At 38.8% G+C, this 22,574-nt stretch overlaps 1 protein-coding gene across 1 annotated transcript in view; it reads left to right on the top strand.

Moving 5' to 3' along the window:
- Positions 1-22,574, top strand: part of BLNK (B cell linker) — a 102,341-nt gene that overhangs the window by 75,689 nt on the left and 4,078 nt on the right. The window contains exons 5-22 of the mRNA XM_082486466.1: positions 279-335; positions 2,398-2,447; positions 3,455-3,495; positions 4,370-4,526; positions 5,739-5,908; positions 6,413-6,494; positions 7,232-7,312; positions 8,689-8,714; positions 9,278-9,306; positions 9,622-9,717; positions 10,516-10,558; positions 12,941-12,968; positions 13,272-13,344; positions 13,974-14,004; positions 15,053-15,095; positions 15,884-15,962; positions 16,414-16,445; positions 19,795-19,874. Of these exons, the coding sequence (XP_082342592.1) occupies positions 279-335; positions 2,398-2,447; positions 3,455-3,495; positions 4,370-4,526; positions 5,739-5,908; positions 6,413-6,494; positions 7,232-7,312; positions 8,689-8,714; positions 9,278-9,306; positions 9,622-9,717; positions 10,516-10,558; positions 12,941-12,968; positions 13,272-13,344; positions 13,974-14,004; positions 15,053-15,095; positions 15,884-15,962; positions 16,414-16,445; positions 19,795-19,874 (1,198 nt within the window). The remainder of the gene's footprint in view (positions 1-278; positions 336-2,397; positions 2,448-3,454; positions 3,496-4,369; positions 4,527-5,738; positions 5,909-6,412; positions 6,495-7,231; positions 7,313-8,688; positions 8,715-9,277; positions 9,307-9,621; positions 9,718-10,515; positions 10,559-12,940; positions 12,969-13,271; positions 13,345-13,973; positions 14,005-15,052; positions 15,096-15,883; positions 15,963-16,413; positions 16,446-19,794; positions 19,875-22,574) is intronic.

The following is a 22,574-nucleotide window of genomic DNA, read 5'->3' on the forward strand; positions in this document are numbered from 1 at the left end:
TAGGGGTTTTATGTCTTTTGAGCTTGCCTTGTGGTTGGTGCATTGGGTAAGTTCTGGCTCTTGCAAAGCGAAGCTCCAGCTGACTTCAAAAGAGCCTGGGTTCCAGTTCTGGCACTCAGTACTCATACCAGTACAGTGAGAATTATTTTTTTTTAAGTGTATTTGAATTTTAGAATAAATAACGTATTTGAAAAAATTCTAGCAAATATAGATGTGGCCATGACCTGTTTCAGCTCTGTGACGGAAACATTTTTTTTTTTTCTTCTATTGATATTCAGGTTCCAAAATGAACAAGTGGCCTTTATTTGCAAAACTGGGAAAGATACTTGGGATCGGTATGCTATTTGAGCTGCACAATGGCATGATAGGCTGCTTAGACACAGGCCTCTGATCTGTGTTTTGTATGCTTTCATCATAACACATTTACATTTTCTGTGGGGGCCACTGCCAGGATTTACAGGGCCTGGGACAAAGTGTTGAAGTCTTCTGCTTAGCAGATTGGAAACATAGAATGTGACTTTACGCTGTGACCCAGACAGCCTCTTACTATTGCCTCAGTTCCACCATTTTCCAAGTCTCCACCATCTCTGCAACATGTCTATCGTGACTTGTTCAAAGTACATTAATCGATTTCGGTCTGACCTCCCTAACACCTGAGATCCGCCCTGGCAGTGGCCCTGGGTTTTTCTTTCTAACACGCCTGAGCTAACCTGGACAGAAGACAACAGCAGGGCTGTCAAGAATGCTTTTTAATTTACTGTTTGTACACCAAGTTGTATTGTGCTGCGGGAAGTTAAAGACTCGTAGGAGGCAGCTATCCATCATTAGTGTTGTTAGTAATGAACAAAGCAGGTAAACACTTCAAAAATAATGTGTCTAGATTGGTTTTGGTTGGTTTTTTTTTTCAGTTCTGGGGTGGGTTTTTTTAAGCTTTAGCAATGCCTGCTCCATTTATTCATTGATTCATGCATGTGCTTTTTTTTTTTGTTGTTGCTGCTAACTATCTGAACAACAGAATTTCATTAATTCAACTCAAAAGTAGCCAAAGCATTTATCAAAACAGATGGGGAAAAGTTTGTAAATTGATGTGTTAGAGCCAGCATGCCACCACCCAGAGTTACGTTGGTACCTGAACAATGGCACCTAAGCAGCATGCTGAGGACCTAAATATTCTTGCGGTAAAGCAATATTTGTAGTCACTGCTGTTGCTCAGAGACCACAAGAAAATTCTTTGTGGACAATTTTTTTTTTTTTAATAATGTGCTTATTTTTGCAAATGAATTTGTTAGGACCTGATTGAAGAATGAATAAAGCCATCAATTCAGTGGGTAAAGGTTCAGGTCAGTGGTGAAGTTCCCACCAGTGCTACAGGGGAGCTATCAGACAATGTTCAAAAGTCACTTTGAAGAGTCATTTTAATGTAAATTGCAGCCATATAAAACATTAACACAAAAAGCAAAGGTGTTTTTTCTCTTCAGATCCATCAGTCTGGCCTCTGATGTCACACAAGCACCATCCGTTTTGACTTTATACCCAAATTCTTCTCTTTTTTTTTTTTTACAGGGTAATGAAATAATTGATATATCAACTGGCTGTAATTCAGTGCCTTCACTGCACAGCTGCAATTTAGCAAACAGGAGTATACATATATATACACACAAACGTATGTATGAACAGGAGTACACACGTGTATGTGAACACATATATTCCATATATGTATTCTCCTGTTTGCTAAATATATATACATGCACATACATATACGTGTGTATATGTATAGCCACAGAGATCCTTTCAGTATTTCTACAAATTATCTTTTGATTCACTTGGTATTACAAATGCCACTATAACAGTATTTACAAAAAAGGGGCATAAGACCATAAAATAATAGTAAGTGGCAACAGAATCTGGCCCTGTGAGACGTATTATACAGTTAAGCATTAACTAGAAAACAAAGTGCAAGCAAAATTATAGTTATAAAAATATGACTGGAGAGTACTGCATCGCTTTCTCATGCCATTGTCTTAGCAAAGTCTCTGTGAGCCTGAACAGACTTTCATCTTCAGATAGATGTGCGTTTATCTCTGACCCCTATGTTACGTATTTCTGCATTGGAAATGAAGAGGAGGGGGAGTGGGCAAGGAAGCTGTTCTTTTAAAATTATGTTCTTAGGGGAAAAAAAAAAAAAAACCAAACACTTAGATTAGATTCTAATTTCTTATCTGTTTCTAGTTTTTCAAAGCATTCTCCTGCAGCTATTTGCTAAGCATCTGTGATGGTAATCTGTATTTCTTCAGCTGCAGGTATCTTCTGTTATCAGCTCTTTTATGTGTCTGGCTAATGCTCCCTTCTAGTGAATGTTACTTATTAGATCATAAATGTAATAATTATTGTTTACAGGCTAAAAAAAAAACCTCCACCAAGTCTACCACAAAGGGATTATGCTTCAGGTAAGGCTGTACTAGTGTAAATTTAAACGGCATGTCTGTTTACGTTTGATACCTGTACACCTAACAGTATTTCAGCTATACTTTTCCTCATAATTTGTTTTAAACATTATCAACATTAATGAGAACCATTATCAACAACTCTGAAGGTAGTTCCCACCTCTGAGATGAGAGGCAAGCGAAACGTGCCAAGTTGCCCCAGTATGAAGAAAGAGTAGCAAGTACCTACTCTTTCAAAATCAGTATTTCCCAGGGTTCTGCACGTAGGCTACTCTAAAAACAGAGGAGAATTCACATCCAGCCCTCTCTGCCAGAATTTGTGATGTGGAAGTAAATAGGGAAAAATTGAACAAATGGATCATCACAGATTCAGAATCTTAATACTATTAACTTGATAATGATGATGTCATGAATTATCTTAGATATAGAACTATATTTGCTTATCATACAGCACTGCCCACAAAATAGTAGTTCGTGCCTGTTTTTACAAGTTAACAGCTATCTTGTTAAGGAAACAGCGATATGAAAACTGAAGCAAAGAGGACAGAGTTTGGAAGTTATCAGATAATTGTTCCATGTTTAATGTAAACGCTTGTAATTAGCATGCTGTCTCGGAGCTTTCACCGAGAAACAAGAAAATGCAAGGCCCAGAGGTCAGCAATAGATCTAGTATGTAGAAATTGTTGCTCCTACTTAAAAAATTAGATGCATTAGCAGGACACTGTGGGTAAAGTGCATGCTCTGCTGTTCAGACCATGTGCCATTTGTCATTTTCTAATGCTTTTCCAACAACTCTGAAACAACTTATCAAAAACAAGCAAGGAGGCATTTAATTTACTATTCAGTCCAAACCAGATGTGTTGCTCTGAACTGTTTAGGAAATTTTGACCACTTTTTTTTTTTTTTTTTTAACTGAATATGATAGATTTTTTTTTTTTTTTTGCAATCTATACTTAAGACAAACACGTTCACTATTCCATCTTCTTAAATAACTCTAATGTTTGGTTTAGAACATGCAGACAATGAAGAGGAACAATGGTCAGATGATTTCGTAAGTACATATTTTGGGGTAGTAGGAGGTTACTGTAGCAAGTTCAGCACAAGCAATAATAATAAGTTTATTTTTGAATCATTTACTTGTGGTTGAACTTAATACTACTGAAATGTTATCTTATTTGTTACATCAGCATTATTTACAAGTACCCACTGACTTTTAGCTACCTCAATTTTTTTTTACATTCAACTTAGAAGTATGCTAAGAAGCACCTTGAGTGGTAGCTGTGGATGCTGAGCTTTTTGGATAAGTAAGCTCATGGCATCAATTTGAGGGACTTCTCAAACTGAACGGTAATTTCAGAAACCAGTAAGATCTGTTTGGGGGAGGGAGGGTGGGAGGGTGAGGAGAAGAAAGCCACTTCTTCCTAAAAATGAAAATTTTCTTATAAGATTTTAGAGAACATTAGAATGAAGCAAGTCATGGTCATCAGCCATGTAAAGTAAGGGTACAGCCATCAGCCTGAAGTGACTAGTTTCCTTCTGAAGTTAGGTACTGAGTACCCTTGTAATAGGAAAGGGAGAGGAAGTGACAGAACACATCAAGAGCTGCAGCCGGAACTAGGAAGGAACTGTCCTGTGAAGGGAAACGAGCTGTTGCTCCATAATTTGAAGACTGAGCTCTTGGTGTGAAAGGACTGCTTGGAGGCAGCAAGGAGACGGGGAGCAGGAAGCTCCTGGGAGGAGCAGAGTGGGAGGCAGGCGGGAGTGCCTATTTGTTTAGAGAGGGAGCCCTAAATGGGAGTGTAACGTGTCCTTTCAAGGTTACATAATTTAGTTAATTGTACTCCTGCAAGGATACTTGTGTCATACACTGCTATGAAGCCATAAGTATGTTATGAGATGAGAAATGGGAAGTTCTGTCTTTCTAGGATAGTGATTATGAAAATCCGGATGACCACTCTGACTCTGAGATGTATGTGGTCCCCAGTGAAGAGAATCCTGATGACAGCTATGAGCCGCCTCCAAGTGGGCAGGAGAAAAAGAAGATTCCTTCCGCATTCCCTATTTCTAGGGGTGAATATGCAGGTAATTGTGGAGTAGTTGACTATGTCAGCATGATAGTTGCTTATTTATCAGTACCAGAAGAGAAGTGGCCTCAAATGGACTAACCTGTCCTTCTGTCTAACTAACCTGTCCTAACTGTCAAGAGTTTTGCTTTTAATTCTGACAAGCAGATCTTTAGCTTTCAGGGCTATGATTTGATATTACAGCATGAAACAGGTCAGTGTTGCCGGTAGCAGTGTTTAGAATTTTAATATAATGTGTCCTAGAGACTTTGATAGGCATCTACTAACTACAAAATTCGAGCAAAGATACAGGGGATATCACTAACTTGGCTCCAGATTCATCCACATATTTTAACACAGGAATTAGTATTGACGATTAAGCACATAATACTAGACAGGTCCCTTAATCTTTTCTGTATCTCAAATCATTATTCCAAAAGCAGTAAAACAGAGAGCAAAGCAGCCCAAATATTCACTCCATATTGTCCTTCAAGATTGGTACTGAGGAGGATAAATATCCTGAAAAACAGAACAGGATCAAGATTTTATTTACATCAGTCCAGCATAAAGGCATTTTTTCTTCCCGTTTTGATTCTTTTCAACCATGGGCAGATTGCACTGAAGTGAATGAGAGTTACCTTCAGTTAGATGAAGGTTTGAGCCATGGGGAAAAGAAACATTGACATGAAGCCTGCTTTCATTTTGGTACGATAAAAGACTGTTGCTGGTTATAGAATAATCATCAAAGTGCAAAAATGCTACATATCTACTTATAGAAGTTTATCAGCACTTCACCTATGTGTTCTTTTAAAAGGGGAGGAAGAGCTGGCATACTTTGTGTTTCAGTCCCACCCTTTGTGCTATGTAACAGTTGTTTTTCTCCTGTGTCAGATACGTCCTTTCTCACTTCCTATCACCAAAGTTCATACTGGTACAGGACATATACCACCCAGCCACCACCTTTCCCCCAAGGAGTTAAGACGATTGTTCATACAACAGTTGGTGTCGAAGCACCCTCGGCAGCCTGATACAGAGCACTAGGTTGCTACCTTGAGCAATGAAATAGGACCAGTTTGCTCACAAGTCTCAACATCAGGACCAGCATACAGTCAGGTCTGCCTTTTGACCTGAGCTGCAGCCATAGTAAAGACTTGTTTGCACAGGTAGTAGAAGACAGTTCAGAGGCTAATGTGTACGTTTTAATAAAATTTTTGTTTTTTCCCGTATTAAGACAATCGCACCAGTCATCACCAGCTTCCTCCCATCACCAAATCTCTCCCAAGTACGCCCAGTCCAGCCATGTCCACACCAAAGAAGCCATCCGTGCTCTCCCTGCCACTGCCCTCTCCTGCTGCAAAACCAAAAGTACCACCGAAGCCTAAGGAGTGTAGTGATGATGAGGTAATATTTATAGATGTACTTGTTTTGACAGTATAAATGACTGATGACCCCACACCGATCGTAAGACAGACTACAGAGCACTGATGTGGCCTGGTCTCCTTAATAGCTTCTAAAATACAAATCATTTTGTACGTCACAAGCATTGATCTGCAAGTACCGTGCTGATTCCTAGGGGATATCTGCCTACATCAGGAGGCTCTTTAGGCCACAGAATAGTTTCTGCTCATCCATAACAAGTTGCAGGCTATGGGAAGAGTGCAACCTCAAAGGCTACCTCAGGTCCAAAGGGAAGGGAGGGCTTTTATCCACTAGTCCAGAACTGGAGTAATTTGGTAAAGGGTTTTCAGTCTTGGAGAATCCCATCCACGTAGGACAATAAATGCCTGAAATAGCAGTCACTGTGAAACAGCAACTATTATAAGCTGCTGCCAGGGCTTCAATCCCAAAAGTTTGTTGTTATGAGGGAGGTTTAACTGGTAGGCTTTTGTCCTGTGTTTCTCATAGGATAATTACATTGTGCCAGTGGACAATGACGACGATAACTATATTGAACCCACAGAAAGCAGCACATCACTACCTACAAAATGTGAGTTTTAGTCATTTAAGCTAATAATTACCTTGTTAGGAACAGCTGTGGAAAAAATGGGTCAAATTAATGTCTGTTTCTAGGGTTCGAAGAGTGGAGGCGCATCTATTAAAGAGAACGCAGCCTGTAAAAAGGCAGTTGGCTACTTTGGCCCATGACAAGGCCAAGGAAAATTATTTTTAACTTTATTGGAAGCCATGTTTAATTCCTGTCTCTCTCACTCAGCTGTTCCAAAGTCCAGCCCTTGTACAACCAGGAAGCTTTTAATGGCATGTCATCTCCCTCCTCATCCAAGGGAGTCACGGCATTCAAATTCTGTGTTTGCTGAAGTGCCTCAGGAGAAGAACAAGTAGTCTTAGATTTTCAGTCAATAAAGACAGACTCTGCTTCATTATTTTTTTTAACTCACTATTTGAAGCATTTTTAGCTGGAGAGTGAAATTATTACAGTCCAAAGGTGAAAAGTAAACAGAGAAGAGTGAGTAGTTCTGCTCTCTGACATTACTGCCAGTATCAAAACTATTCAGTAAGGCATGAACACTGAATAATGTTTCCCTTTAAAATGAGAGCTGCTTTCTGCCTCAGTTGATTTGTTGAAGGTCATGTGGACCTACTTAATATTTATTCTTATGGTATAAATGTTACATTGTTATTTTTTTAAAAATTATGTGTATATATATAAATATACATATGCATATACACATGCACAAGTATATAAGGATATGAATATGTTTTTAGCTCCTGCGAACAGATTTATGAAGACAACAAAGTCAGTCCCCCCCACTTCTCCAAAGCCTTCTCATACTTCTGATATGCAAGGTACGTGGAGTTTGTATCACTGTTAAAATAATCTCAGAGTGAAGAATATTAAATTATGCTTGCTGTATTCAAAACAAACAATATGACATACTACAGTAAAACAAAAATCTGCTCCCCTTTAGGTTTTTCTGTGTTGTAGCAGTTGTTTTGCCTAGCTTGAATAGTAAATCTTTTTTAAGCATGAATAAAACTAGAACAAGTCATTTGCCCCAAACTAATTTGTTTTGAGTCTTTTGCTGTAGCAGAGGAAAGCAAATGGATCAATACAGCAAAAACAATTACAGGAATCAGTAATCCCATTTCATTATAGGAATCAAGACTCAATACTTTAAAGCCATATCAAGATTCAACCTTAAAGAAATTCCTCATAGCCTGATGTTTTGCATGTCCTGTGATAACAGTGTTGACATTTAAGTTTTATAAAGAGCAATTTACTTGGAGGAAAAAAAAAAAAGAGGCAAAAGCAGAAGCAAATAAGAGGAATCGTATTTGCTTTTGTAAGTGCAGATATACTTGCTTAATCTTCCTTAGCTGTGCTAACTCCGAGTTGTTTTGCATCCTCATCATCTCATTAATTGCTTGGAATGTAACCTTTACAGATTGATCACACAGTTCTTTAAAAGTCTTTGCATATTCATTAGCAATGTGTTTAGCTTTCAAGTTGTAAACTACAAAAGTTTTTTTTCTGAATGACTTAAGATTTTGAGTTACTCTTCAGACATTTTAAAATGCCCTTTTCAATCTTAGCCTTTCTGTAAATCAGTATCAAGCAACAGTAACCAGCTCCTGACAGATGTTACTAAAAAAATAGAACATCTCCCCCTGGTGGGAACTCAGCCATTTTTCAGCACAATAAAAGCGATGAAGCCTGACATGAAATTTCTTGAAATATGATTCAGTTTTCATTGAAGAAATGGATGCTGGTGGTTTGGGCTTTTAATAGCTGTGAATTAAAGTACACCCGTGTGACAGAGCTCAGGGATGGATGCTGGCCATGCAAATGAGGCAGCTTGTATTTATGATTCACCCGGTCTTTCTCCCTGAGAATCAAGGAAAGGCTAAACGCTACCACAGATGAGATAACACATCTTTTTCTAAACTGTCCTAGGTTTGCCCAACACAAGCATTCATCTTGCTTTGGAGGAGAACAAAAAAAAAAAAAAAGCCTAACAAAAAAGGCTTGTGAGATGGGGGAAGAAAGACCGGGGTGTAGCTACACCAGGGTTTTGGAGGCAGAATCAAGCTCTGAGCAGATTCTCCAAGTGATTTTTCCAGAGGCAGAAGTATAATTGATACAAATTCTGATCTGTTTTTCTGGTAACGTGCAGTACGTTTTTGCTAACCAAAGAACACGTTTTTTCTTCCCTGCCCTACAGAAGTCTACGAGGTTCCTGAAGAAGAGGTAAGGCCCTTCTATAGCTTATGACTCACATTGCCCTCAGGCGGGGCACAAGTGCGACTGTAAAAAAAAGATGATCAGTCTTTGAAAGAGGAAAGATAGGAACAAATCTCTGTCTGCATTTAAACTTTCTGACACTTCCTACACAGAAAAGCTGGCAAACCGATTCAAAAGATCTGCAGAACAGAGTAAACGGGATGGGGCTGAAGTTTCCCAGTCCTGTGTGATAGTGATCCCGTCTGGGAAGCAGCAGCTTAAGGGAGTACTTTCCAGAAGCAGAACTGCAGCAAAGGAGCGATGACAGTTCTGACACAGTAATTTTCTTCCCACGTGCTGGTACCGTCGTGACATACGGCCAAAGCAGTGCACTTGGGGCTTCACAGACTTGCTGGTGGTGACTTCTTGCCTCTCCCATCCTAGTGCAGACTACCAGGCAGAGTTCTACTAGAAACCTGTACCACAGTGCAAAAATAAGATATGGCTGTGATAACATAAATAGGCTCATACAAATGCATTTGTATGAAATCAAAAAGTGACCAAATAATTCAGTGCACTTTCTCTTACAGGAAAAACCATCACCACCACCAGTACCCAGGTAACCATTGCTATGAATGTTTGTGCATTATTTAAAATTTGTCAGGAAATATATTTTCTCATCTAGATACTACATGTTTGATAATTCTCTCTTTAGCAGATATACATATAGTAATTCTTTCTCTTCAGATTATCTACACAAAGATTGTCTTCCATTTCTATGTTAATGTCAATAACCCAATCATAACAAATATTAAAAAGAAACCTGTTAAGGATACTTTTTGGAATTTTGAGGGGGTAGAGGAGGAGAAAGAGAGGGTGCCTTTGTATTCACTGTTGTTAAATATAACTATCCTAATTCATGTTTTATTACTAGGTTCACTAAGCCACTTCCATCTATGCCTGCTCAGAATACGGAGCATTCCCACATGCACAGCATGACCAGAGAGTCGCCTAAGCTGGATACTTCCAGGTAAGTCAACAGCAGCTTATATCAATAGGAAATATTAGCAGAGACAAAATTTTGTCCTCTCTATTGTGTAGCCTGCAGAAAATAAGCAATTGTAGGAGCACACAAATAGCTAGGGATGTTGGGACAAGTTAAGAATTGAAAATCCTCATTTCCTTGCAAATTTCTGTATTCAAACCAGTTTGCCAAATGGGTACTGTTTTCTTGAATATCCCTTTAGGGATCCAGTGCAGGGGTAAAACAACTTCAGAAGCCAGTTTAAAGTCCTTTTACCCATCTCTGCACCCTTACATATGAGATGTTTTTGCAGGGGATGGGCCACAGAATTACTTGTAAAACTGGACACAGTAAATCCCTGATTTATATTCCAAGTCTCTGGAAGAAAAGAGGCAAAGGAAACTTGAGTATGCAGCCTGTTTCACTCCTGTGTCCCCAGAAGTGTAGGAAGCCACTTCATAAGTGTCTCGTGATCATCATTCATAAGCATTCTCATTGCTAGGACACCACTCTACAAAATAGGCCATATACAGCAGGAAGAGCAGGTGGCATCCACAACACAGTGTTACAGTGTTTGGTGAGGTCCTGTGGATGGTTGCAGGGGACCCGAGGTCCAGGACAGAAACTCATCTTTGTTCCATACAAAGGACGCAGCATCACCACAACCACCGCAGCAGTGCAGAGCTGCAATTAAATCCATTTACTGCAGACCTCCTCCTCTCTAAATCTTGAAAGGTGTATCCGAGCCAAACAATTAAAAAAAGTAAATCCTACTCATCTTAACTTATTTTCTGTCTTTTACAGAAATATTTTGCCTCTTCCCAGAAACCGTCTTCATCCAAAATCGGTGAGTAATTAATGTGCCACTATAGAAGAATGTGTTAAACTTGGGCTGTTGTGCGTTTTATATGTATAAATAGATGGATGCTTTTTAGTATCTGGATTAAATAATGGAAAAAGATGACTCTGAATGTCAGATTGAGCTAATATTGCAATTTTGGACAAAAGAGGTGCATTGGACATCTGTATAATCCAAGAAAAACTTCAAATGTTTTAAGGGATATATGTCTTGGTCCACAAAAATAATTTCTTGTATTAAAAAATACCAGGAACCTTACTTTGCCCAATCTGAAGCACCTTCCTTGAGCCTCTTTCCTCTCAGATGATGAATGATTAACACTTTCTGAAAATGGAATCCTTCTAAAATGTCAGACAGGACAGTCTGAGTAACCAGTATCACTAGAGAATGCAGGCCATGAAGGAGTAATTACAAGCTTTGTGTTTCTAAGGCTGTGTTTAAGTCATTCCTCTTCTCCCTCCACTCTTGTTGCCAATCTGTCCCTTCCACTGTGCTGGAACAAAGGCTTCCTGAAGCAAACTACTTGGAAACTTCTCTAACTGCAGCAAATGGGCAAAAGTAAATGCATAAAAGGTTCTTTTTCAGTCAGATTAATTCCATAAATTGTTCTGCACCATAGCTCTACTAACACTTGTGCCAGCACAAGAGAGGGTACGCACAAGGAGCAAACTACCAAGAAACAGGGTGACAGTAACTGCATCAGTATCTGTGCCAAAAGCTATTTGAATCAAACTCTGCCCCAGCCCAGTGCTCTGAATTCTCCCTAAGAAATAATCAGTCTACTGATAACTACATAGAGAAATTAGATGCTTAAAATTAGGAATTTAGGGTCATACCATAGCATTAGGTGTTACACTAACGTAATGCAGGTGGTATAAGATGATCTTGTAATCTTACTTTCAATCCTTAAACTTCTAGATAAACCAAGTATTTTGGGGGGGGCGGGGGCAGCGGGATTTGCATACTTCTACATACAACAGCAGTAGCATTTTAGTTTCCCTTCCACATCATCACAACATTCTACCAGTTTAGATCTGTAACCTGTAAGATGCTGAACAATTCTTCAGTGGTGCCAAGTCCAGGATTTTGCTTTTATGAAATAGTTCGATTTATCAGCTTTTCTTACCAACATAAGATTAGAGAAAAAAAAAAAAAAGCCTTCTGAAGGGAGAATGTGGGACAGAAATTCCGCTGTCTGATTAGCACTAGCAAGAATACTCCTGCTTCAGAGCAGACTCAAGTGCCATATTTCAGCTGAAACCTCTCCATTAATTCATTCTCTGAGTTCACCCCTGAGATGCATATCATCCTAGCTTTGCAGAGAATCAAGAGAGACAATTGTTTTGTTGGGACCACACACCGAGTGTGAGAAAAATTTCTCTACATCTCGCTCCCTCAACTGTTGGATGATGGATTACACCTCTCCAACCAGAGAATGGATGCATTTGTCACCAACGCTAGTGAAAAGCCATTAACCTGGTAGATGAAGATGGACAAATTAATAACTGGTGCCCCTTTGAAAGGTAGTTATCATATGGGAGTCCGACTCCCTAAAAGACAAGTGGGAACCAAAAGAAAGCATCTACAAAAGAAGACAGCAAATGAGTTGGATCGCTTCAATTAGCGATCTTATTAGCGTTTATAAATATGTAAAGGGGGAATGTCATGAGGATGGAGCCAGGCTCTTCTCAGTAGCAACCAATGATAGGACAAGGGGTAATGGATTCAAGCTGGAACACAAGAGGTTCCACTTAAATTTGAGAAGAAACTTCTTCTCAGTGAGGGTGACAGAGCACTGGAACAGGCTGCCCGGGGAGGTTGTGGAGTCTCCTTCTCTGGAGACATTCAAAACTCGCCTGGACGCCTTCCTGTGCAACCTCATCTAGGTGTTCCTGCTCCGACAGGGGGATTGGACTAGATGATCTTTTGAGGTCCCTTCCAATCCCTAGCATACTGTGATACTGTAATTCTAGCATGGTGAAAAGACAGTCTACTCAGTATCCTCCGTTCAGTGGAAGATGTATTCTTAGCATATTCAAATCTCCTGCAAAATTTCTGCTTTCCAACTCAGAAATGAAACATGAACCAAAAGGTCTCACTGCAAAATTCAGGGCTAATTTTCTTGATACTACAGGCATTCCCAAGGTTATTAGGATGTTCAAAATTAGATTGATGTTTGCTAAAATTTTTCATATGCCATCATAAAAGCTGATGAAAAGTATTCTGGATATTATATGCATTCTGTACAAATATTTCTTTAAACATTACTACAGATTACCAAGAATAGATTATTTATTTATGCACTTCCCATTTAATAATAATTCCTTTTTAATTGTTTCATATCAAGTCTAACGTATTTTTCCATTACAGGATCATGAAGCAAAAAATAATGATGAAAGTAAGTATTCTGTACTGAAGAAATGGCAATATGAGAAGGACTTGCTGTCAGTATGTCATTGTTGACCTTAATATAGCATGTACTGGAGTGTGTCAGTGTAAATTTAATCTTTAACAGTCAGCAATAAGCAAGAAATGATACTAAAATGTTTTCTAGTGTAATCGGTGTGAAAACATGTCAAGATAAAAATTAAACCAATGGATATTTCTTAACTTTATTACATTACACTAAATGGCAGTGAGGAAAACCTTCTGTTCAGATACAGCTAATATCACATACTAAATATGTTGTTTGCATCTCTAGATCATAGCTTCAGTAACACACAAGAACCCAGATTTCCCACTGGAGCAGCTCCATCTCCATTACCAAGGGGCCTGTAAGTAAAAAATAACAGAACTCCTTCTTTGATAGGATGGGGTTAATTACTAGGTGTATTATGAGCTAATTCCTGTCCTTGCCTATGGCAATCAATTCAGGAGTAATTTTTATTGCCGTTCATGAAAGATATCCTGACTAGGTAAAGGCAAGCTATTCTTTCGTTATTTCTGGAGGAATACTGCTTGCATGCCAGTGGCATTGCCCTTCACTGCCTGCCACTGATGGCAGATGCTGGTTGGCATGCTTGATTTCGTCACATACTGCAGCAACAGCATGTGCATGCCTATAAATGCAGAAAGCTGTGTTTTTCATTAAAACTATTCTGCCCTACCCAAGTTGTCACCTTAAGGACTGGACAGAGAGAGTAACTTCCTTGTATAAGTACCTTTCCTGAGTACTCACATTACATCTGATACCCTTATTCTTGTTTTTTATTCTTTTTTTTTTTTTTTTTTTTTTTTTTTTTTCTAACTGCTACAGCTATCCAGTAAGGAGATGTATCCCACCTTGGCCAGAAATGTCTTAGGAATCAATGAACCTGATGCTTAGTTGCTAAATGAATTCACATATCTGCTAAATAACCATACTCTTTTTTTTTTTTCTTTTCCTTTTTCCTCCAATCTGCAGAAAGAAAACTTCTAATGCAGTAAATTCACCAGTAAGTTGACTTGTAATTGCATAATCAAATGATAATTTTACAGGTGATTTTTAATTTATCGTAAAACAATTTTATCATGAGTTTGGGTACAACATAAATGCATAAAAAGAATAGGGGAAAGGGTTATAAAGAAAGGAAATATTTGGGTGTAGTTATATGAACTAAGCAGCAGTGAGAAAGCTCAAGTAGAAAAATATTTTGATTAAAGGGACTTTTGGATTCAATACACTAGGATGTAACAATAAACACAGTGCAAGAACTGAATAAAATGAGAAGTAAGTGGGAACACAAACCATTCAGAAGTAGTATTCCCTGAAATATACAGGGCTGCATATGGGGAATGTGGATTTATTGTAAGAGTGATAGCTCAAAAAAGATGTGGGGTTTTACTAGAATTTGTCAGAGGTTTTTCAGTGAGTATTTCATCATTAGAAAAATATCCCAAAACCTCTTGTGGGAGAAAGTGAAAGAACTGGTTGACATTTTCAAAGAACTTAATTTGAAAAATGTTTTGAAACTGACAGTTTATTATCATTGTTTCAAAATGAAAAAAAAAAATTGAAACTGGAAGGTTGGGCGAGTTTTTACTGTGAGTAAACTGACAGTTTAACTTTCAGTAAAAAGAAATGTGTTTAGATGTTTGTGAGCGTAGCTTGACAAAGATGAAAATATTCAAATTTTGAGTCGCAAGTATTTGGGATGGACTCTTCATTTTTGGACTTGAGATAAGAAAAAACAATTTGTTACACCATAAACTTGCTGATGGGAGTTTAAAAAAAAAAAAAGGCACACATCTCTAGATTTTACTTTTGTCCATCTATTTATACACACAAACTGGGATTCCTTCCAAATCTACTTTGCAAAATCCCAAGCTTCAAGGTCATACAACTAGAGGTTCTTCATAGAATGGCCATGTCCCTACCTCCTAATCCCTCCGGGATCTTGTCAATTCTAACATAAACTAGTTCACAAAAAATATGAAAAGATAAACATCTGCTGTACAAGTGACATGCCATTTAATATTTGTTTTCCTTCTGTTTTATTGCAGAAACCATGTTTACCTTCCAGAGAGACCTTAACTGCAAATGAAGGTAAATTATCTCCGCTACTGTGAAAAAGTTGATGTTTATCAGAATTTAATTTTATTTTTATTAAAAACATGAAACAAACACCACCACATTCAATTTATTCTTGAGTTTTGAGGGGGTTTTGGTTTTAGCAGTTTCGAACTGGATCTGGCCAGCCTTAGTTGCAGTGAATATCATTGTTCTCTAAAAAGCAGTCACAGTAAAACTATTGAGGTTACTGGCAGGGTAACGTGCAACATAATGGACCAGCAATGTGCCATATAGTCCTCAGAGCAGAGAAGGGGGAAGGGAGGCGAAGCGCGAGTGCATCACTCTAAACTCAGCAAGAACCACCTCACACGGAGCCGACTCCTGGCAAGAGCCAGTCCCTTGCACAGGCCGAAAATGCATCTCACCTCTGTGCAAGGCAGCAGCTCCTCCAGGCAGAAACTCAGCAGGAGCTGTGTAACACAAGGGTAGGACGCAGCCCGCCAGCCACACCTCCTCCGGCTGGGCTTTCCTAGGCAGCCTGCCCCAGCGTCCTCCCCCGTGTCCCACAGCTCTCCTCTCCAAAGGCAAGTCTCCCACTGAGCTCCTGCAGGCACTCAAGAGCGCAGCTCTTTGCCTTGGCGTTTGGTGGTATGCCACTAGTTAATAAAGAAAGAAACAGGATGGCAAGCTGCCATGTAACGAAAAACCCCAAAAGTAACAATAATAAAAGAAACCCTCCTGCAGCTACTGGGACTCTCTTATCTGGGACGATGTATTTCTGAGGAAGTCTTGACTCTACCATTTGTTTTCCTAAACTACAGAAAAACCTACAGCAGCAGAACGACGACGAGGTTCCAGCCAAGAGCTTCCGCTTCCACCCCTTCCAAGCGGTGCCCAAAAGTAAAATCCCTTTCCATCATCTTCTGAATATTTCAATGTGCCAACTCCTACTGCCTGGTCTGCTCCCCTTTGAACTTCCCACAGCCGCGTTCACTGTTTTCTCTGTAGCCTTCTGTTGCTTTTCTGAAAGTCACGTTTCTCAAAGCCTCACAGTAGCAAACCTGGCAAATGCATACAAATGCTGTAACCACCACCAAAAACCATGGGAGGATGTAATCTCTAATTAGGTAATGGTGATTGAAACCAGATGTTTAAATTCCTAATTGTCAGTACTAGTGGGATATGATTTCTTTTTTTTTAAATACCTGTATCTGGCCTTTATTTCTCAGTGGACAAAGGGGTAAGATGGAACACATTCTACCACTGCATGCTTCAAGTACGCAATTTCAATACTTTCAGAACTGGGTAGACCTCCTCAGACCTTTCTGTAATCTGTTGATATTTATTTCAGGTCTTTGCTCCAAAAGTCCTCAATTCTGCCAAGTAAGTATAATTCAGATTTTAAATTAAGATGTGATTAACTTGTAATTTCAAATTAATCTTTGAATTAAGATTATTTCAAGATGCCATGCATATTCATTAGTTTGAAATTAACATTTGTCTTTCTAATGCACACAAAGAGGAGATCAAGTATCAAGGGGTTTAACTCAGCTAGTAAAATTCAGGTAGTATGTTGGGGTTATTGTGTAAATTGATTCACTTCCATTTGTGACTACTGGAAATTTCTACCAAAGGGAGTTTGGTTCAGTTCCCATCATAATAAAAATCCCATCCGTACTCCTTGCCACGGAGGAACCCTAAATATGACATTTCTGTGCTGGTCCAGGCTTCTGTTGCCTGGAAGCCATACAGGTTTTTAATGCATCCAGCCATTTATTCTTTCTCTACATGGGGGGGGGGGAAGGTATTTTTATAATGGCAAATGCTAAAGCTCCTCTCTAAGTAATGCTTTTAAAGAGGGACTTAGTTTCAGTTCATAATTAAAAACAAATAAAATAGTATGTATATGAACTCTCCTTGCACAGAATTCTAAATTAGAACTAACATTTTTCTAGTCTCTTGTTAGCAGACATTTGTCTGACCTTCCTACAGCCCATTTCTGCATATGTTCCCATCTGAACATATATCTTACACTGTAAATGAATGAGTATTCCACATAGAAATCTGCATGTGTTGTAGCTTAAACTTCATATGCTATTATTAGTACTTTCCTCAAAATGTTTGCTTGATGTATGTTGCAATTACATCTCCTATGCTGTGGAAGTATAACGATGGTTCATGTTCATGCATGATGTTCTCAACTTTGTCTGCTCCTGTCACACAACTGACATGCTTCAACTTGTGGCACAAATTCTTACTAAACCCTCAAGTGTAACTCTATTATTTGAGGTTATCTGGTGCTAAACGATGCTCTGACTAGTAAACCTTCTTTAACACATTCTTATTTTGTGCCAGGTCCAATAGCTTAATCACAGATACAGTTGGTCCCAATCACTAATGTCCCTTAAGCGTAACCTGTTGTCTTTTCCTTGTCACCATACAAGCCTAGTGCTACCTTTCATCTTCTTCATAAAAAGTATTAATTTCCCATATGGCACAGTATTAAATGCTCTACTGAAGTCCAGAGTAAGTACAGTACCATATTCACTTTTTGCAGAACTCTATTATTCTATGAAACAGCTATAGCTTTTTATCTACTTGGGTAAATTTCAGATTTCCTCTTGCTAGCTGTACCCTTACCTCCAAATCTTAATGTTCTTTCCTTCAAATTCTCTCCTAGGGCCTTGTGTTCTGTGGAGTCAGACAAAAAGGCCTGTAGTTCTCAGGTCACTTTTCATAGAATCATAGAATGGTTTAGGTTGGAACGGACCTTGAAGATCATTGAGTTCCAACCCCCCTGACATAGGCAGGGACACCTCCCACTAGACCAGGTTGCCCAAGGCACGTCCAGCCTGGCCTTGAACACCTCCAGGGATGGGGCCTCAACAACCTCTCTGGGCAACCTGTTGCAGTGCCTTACCACCCTCAAAGTGAAAAATTTCTTCCTAATGTTTAATCTGAACCTGCCCTCTTCCAGTTTAAAGCCATTCCCCCTTGTCCTATTGCTACATGCCCTAGTAAAAAGTCCTTCCCCAGCTCTCCTGCAGGCCCCCTTTAGGTACTGGAAGGCCACAATAGATATCCCCAGAGCCTTCTCTTCTCCAGGCTGAACAGCCTTCTCCACTATAAGCATAGCAATTATGTTTGGTATTCTTCAATCATACAGTACCACCCTGACTTGAAATTTATTTTAAAAAAAATTTTACCAGCCCTGTAATTCCATGTCTCATTTCTTAAGATTTCTGGGATTATCTGGTCCCACCACTTGTACTAAGGTGTTTGAGTTTTGCTTACAATTTGGTTGCAGAAATTCCCATTTCTGTACCAGAACTCCTGTTGATTTAGTACCTAGATTATCTTTAAAAATCAATTCTTACTGTAGACAGCCCCATTTCCCTTTTCTTTTTCACACAGCTAAGGAATCTCTTTATTATTTATTTTAATTTCCTTTTGTAAAGTCTAATTCAGCCTGACTTCTGGCAATTCTTATTTTAATCGTACAACATACTTTTCAGCTGTACCTGTGGCAGCTAGCCAGTCAAAATTTGACAGAAAAAAACAAAATTCTTAATATTGAATAGCCTTCTTCAGGTGATAATTCATTCATTGAGAGCTGGAACTGCTCCTTACAGTGTCTCCCCTGTACTTGGAATGCAGCTTCCAGACAGCTGCATCTTTACTACGAAGAAGTTCTGAACCTATTTCATGCAGATGTCTGAGCTCTCCAGTCCAACCGAATTTTTAAATTCTGAGTCACTGTATGACCTCCTCTATAACATTCTTATTGCTTTCTGAACCCAAAATCTAAATCACAACAGTATTAGTGAAGATTTGATAAAGCAGTCTGCAAAGTATTGTGTCTGGGACTAGGTGAGTGCTAATAATCCTAGTAGCATTTCGTTTTTCCTCAATAAGTAAAACCAACAGTACCTAGAACCTCCCATAATAACAGAGTAAGTAATACTCAACTTTATACAATCATCTTCTCTTGTACAATGATATTGATCTGTACTGAACTCTGATCACATATAGTGTAAACCTATACATATAGTCGACACCTATACGATCTTTGGCTAAGATTGTTTCACCAGAAAACAATTATCTATACTAATTTCCCATATCTCTATTATATCATTATTATGCAATACTACTCAACCATTTTCCTTCTAATTTCTTAAGCCCTTCAACATCTTTATTTCAGCCCTAATAGCTATTTTCTACTATACTTTATCACAATTACAATTAAACTTCATACTCTTTCCTACTAGTTCTGCCTATTTAGTTGCCCAGACTTCTTGCACACGTGCACACATTTCAGTTGAATTAAATAAATGAAAAATTATCTCTGAGCTACACTTGTTTTCCTGACTCCCTCATCTTTATGGCTACCTCTCACACCCGACGGAGTGCTTTTTGCACTGTGTTCCTGCATTTTCTTTATCCATTGCCATAGGTGGTGGTGTCTTTTTTTTTCTTGTATATTAAGTCTAGCTCTGGCTATTAACCAAATTGTTAACCAAACTGTTTCTTTATAAGCAAGGCTCCTCTTGTGAACAGGCAAGTGTCCCAGGTGCTTATATAGGGCTCATCCATGTATAGTAGGTAGCTTTCCTGGTGATACCAGGAGTCAAGCATTTCCAGATCTTCCAAAGTCCTTGTAACAAACCAGTTTCTTACAGCATAACAAAACATACTTTGAAAACTTAGAAATGTTGTTCTCTCTCTTTCCTAGAAGTGCCAGAAGCTGCAAACCGTTCCCTGGGTGCTTCCCCTCACGGCAGCATTTCCTCCATTTCAAGTACTGCAGACCAGGTATAACATTAGCTAAAATCACATTACAGAAATCTTATCCTATGTTTTAAAGTAGTATTTCCACACCTCTGAATCATACTCCTTTGTGGAAGGCATCCACGTTCCCATTTGCAGTGAAGATTTTCTGTGGCACAAATCATCTGAACGTTTGCTTTCATATAAAAATGCTTACAACATATAGTATAGGAGAACTTTAACAAACTGGAGAAAATTATGTAAATAGCATTAATACCAAACCTTAGCATTCTACCAGTCACTTTAAACAAAAACCCAAAAACGCTTCTTAGTTTCAGGTTCTCCTGACTCCCCAGTTCATAATACTTTGACATCATTTGAAAGAAGGAAATCTGTGGTGATGTACTTCAGTCCAGTCTTTGATATAGACAGCTACAAAGAGTTTTTAATTACCTACTTTTTTCTAACTTATAGCTGTACATACGGTGCCCTGAAAAAAAAATAATGTGCACCATACAGATACAATGAAGCCATCTGCAGCTATTAGCATTTGCCTGCACTGATGTTGACATGCTAAGAAATCCCAGAAATTTGTAGGAGGAAACAGGGCTGCTCTGCTGACTGGCCCGACACAGCAGGCTGCAGAGGGTAGAATCACTTTTATGAACATTGCCCTATTTACTGCGGTTTGGGGTGTCAGCAAAGTTTTAAGAACTGAGCAGAAAGTCACTGCTGGCCCTCTCAGAGGACGCTGTGATGCCTCCCCTACATATTTTCATGTTTTTGTCTCTCCCAAGTCCTACTCCTTTCTGTTCCTTTAAACAGACCTCTTCTCGTTACAGTTAACGCTGTCAGTTTTACAACCAAATCTTTTTTTCTGTGTTTTGTTGCAACATTAAGCTTTGAATAATCTAAGCAAATGCAAAGTTATTTTCATTTCAGTGCTATTCCCCTTACTCTCATTTTGGATGAAGGGAGACTACAAAATGCAGGAAGCCGTTCTTATTAGCCTAGTAGTCACAAACAAGGTAAAAATAGTTATATTGAGTGCAAAACAAAAGCTCTATTATGCAGAGCCAATAACATTAAATGTTTTAAAGCCTGACATGACAAAGATAATACAACAGTGAAGAACACAAAGGACTTGAAGTTCTGGAAAAATTTTAACAGTATGTCATACTGGATATTTATTATAAAAAATTCTTTCAAATAAACAATCCAGCAGATGCTAAATAAACAGCTTGTAACAATTACATTTGCAGCTTTTATGTAACTGCCATGGGCAAAACCAGAGCATAATAAAACATCCATTTTGTTTTAAAAAATTAAAAAATTAACTATTAGTTAGTGTTATTTTTCCCACCAATTGTGTACAGTGGTATCATGTGCCGTAGCATCCTGCTTAATACAGGTGCTTACAGACATGATTCATGCCCATAAGGTTAATTATTTCTTTGGTTCCCATCCAAACTTTGGCAGCAGCTCTCTGCTTCCAGATTACAGACCTCAGATAGTGCTAAAAGAAAGGTCTGGGGGCAGTTGATTCCTTGTTCAATACATGGAAGAACTTTGGAGGTAAAGTTATATAATATTGCTTGAGCCAATCTAAGAATTTAGTGCAATGCCCCCAAAATGGAGGCTTTGCTCTTTCCTCACTGTCAACTCTCATCCCAGCCACAGGCTTCTCTTGTGTTCCTCTGATTCTGCAGTGGTCTGAGCAAAGTCATTAAACTGACAGAAAACCAACCAGGCAGTCAAATACAAAACAAGACAAAACAAAAAAAGTAACAGATTTTTTTTCTGCAAGATTACTAAAGTGAATTATTTCACTGTGGTATCAGAGGAGCAACAAAATGGGCACAAGGGAGAAGCCAAGACATTCCCTTTCTGGCAGCGATAAGCCAGCTAGACCAGCTCAGCCGTAATGTCTAACTTCATCTTTAATCTGTTTTGTACAGAGGTGACAAAGCTTGTGTGAAAATGAATTTCATCATTAAGCTTGTTACTATAAAGTTGGAGAAAAACTGTTCAAATGACCAGGAAGGTTAATACCCACAAGTATTCATTAGGAAATACTCTCAGCACTATTTCCATAGCCTCTCCACTCACTTGAGTTAGCTTTTGCATCAGCTTTCTCAGCAAGAGCTCTCTTTTTATGACTGTTGGTTTTATAACTTGATAGTTAATCTTTTAGCTATTGAAGTCTGATAATGCATAGGTCTCGTGTGGCTTCTAATCCCTCATCCCGTCCTTCCCTTGAGTATCATTTCTTTTCATACTTCTCCAAAATCTCCCGTACAGTTCCTCTAAACTCCACTCCTGTTCCCAAATGTACACTCAATCCTGCATCACCTTACTTAGTTTTCTACCACTTCTTCTCTTACTCAAATTATAATCTTATAATCACTCACTCCCAACTGCCATCACCTCCTCCCATCTCTTTACCTCTGCACTTCCTTTGCTATAAGAGCTTTTATCTTCTAAAACAGAATCCACCTATCTTTAGGGTGCCAATCTTTCTACCTTGTACCTTCAGGTCTGCACCAATGCTCCCATCCATTAAGTCCTTTGTCCCGTTTCCCCCTGGAAGAACAGGTTAAGTTCATGTACAGTTCAGAACACTGCCGAGCATTTAATAGAATGGAGAGAAGGAGGACGATCTTGGTGAGGTGTTCACCAGGTATAACATACCGAAATGAGGCATGTTATAAAATATAAGCCGCTTTTGTATTCTGTCACAGATGT

This window comes from Vanellus vanellus (genome assembly GCF_965231255.1).
Source record: "Vanellus vanellus genome assembly, chromosome: 7".
NCBI lineage: Eukaryota > Metazoa > Chordata > Aves > Charadriiformes > Charadriidae > Vanellus > Vanellus vanellus.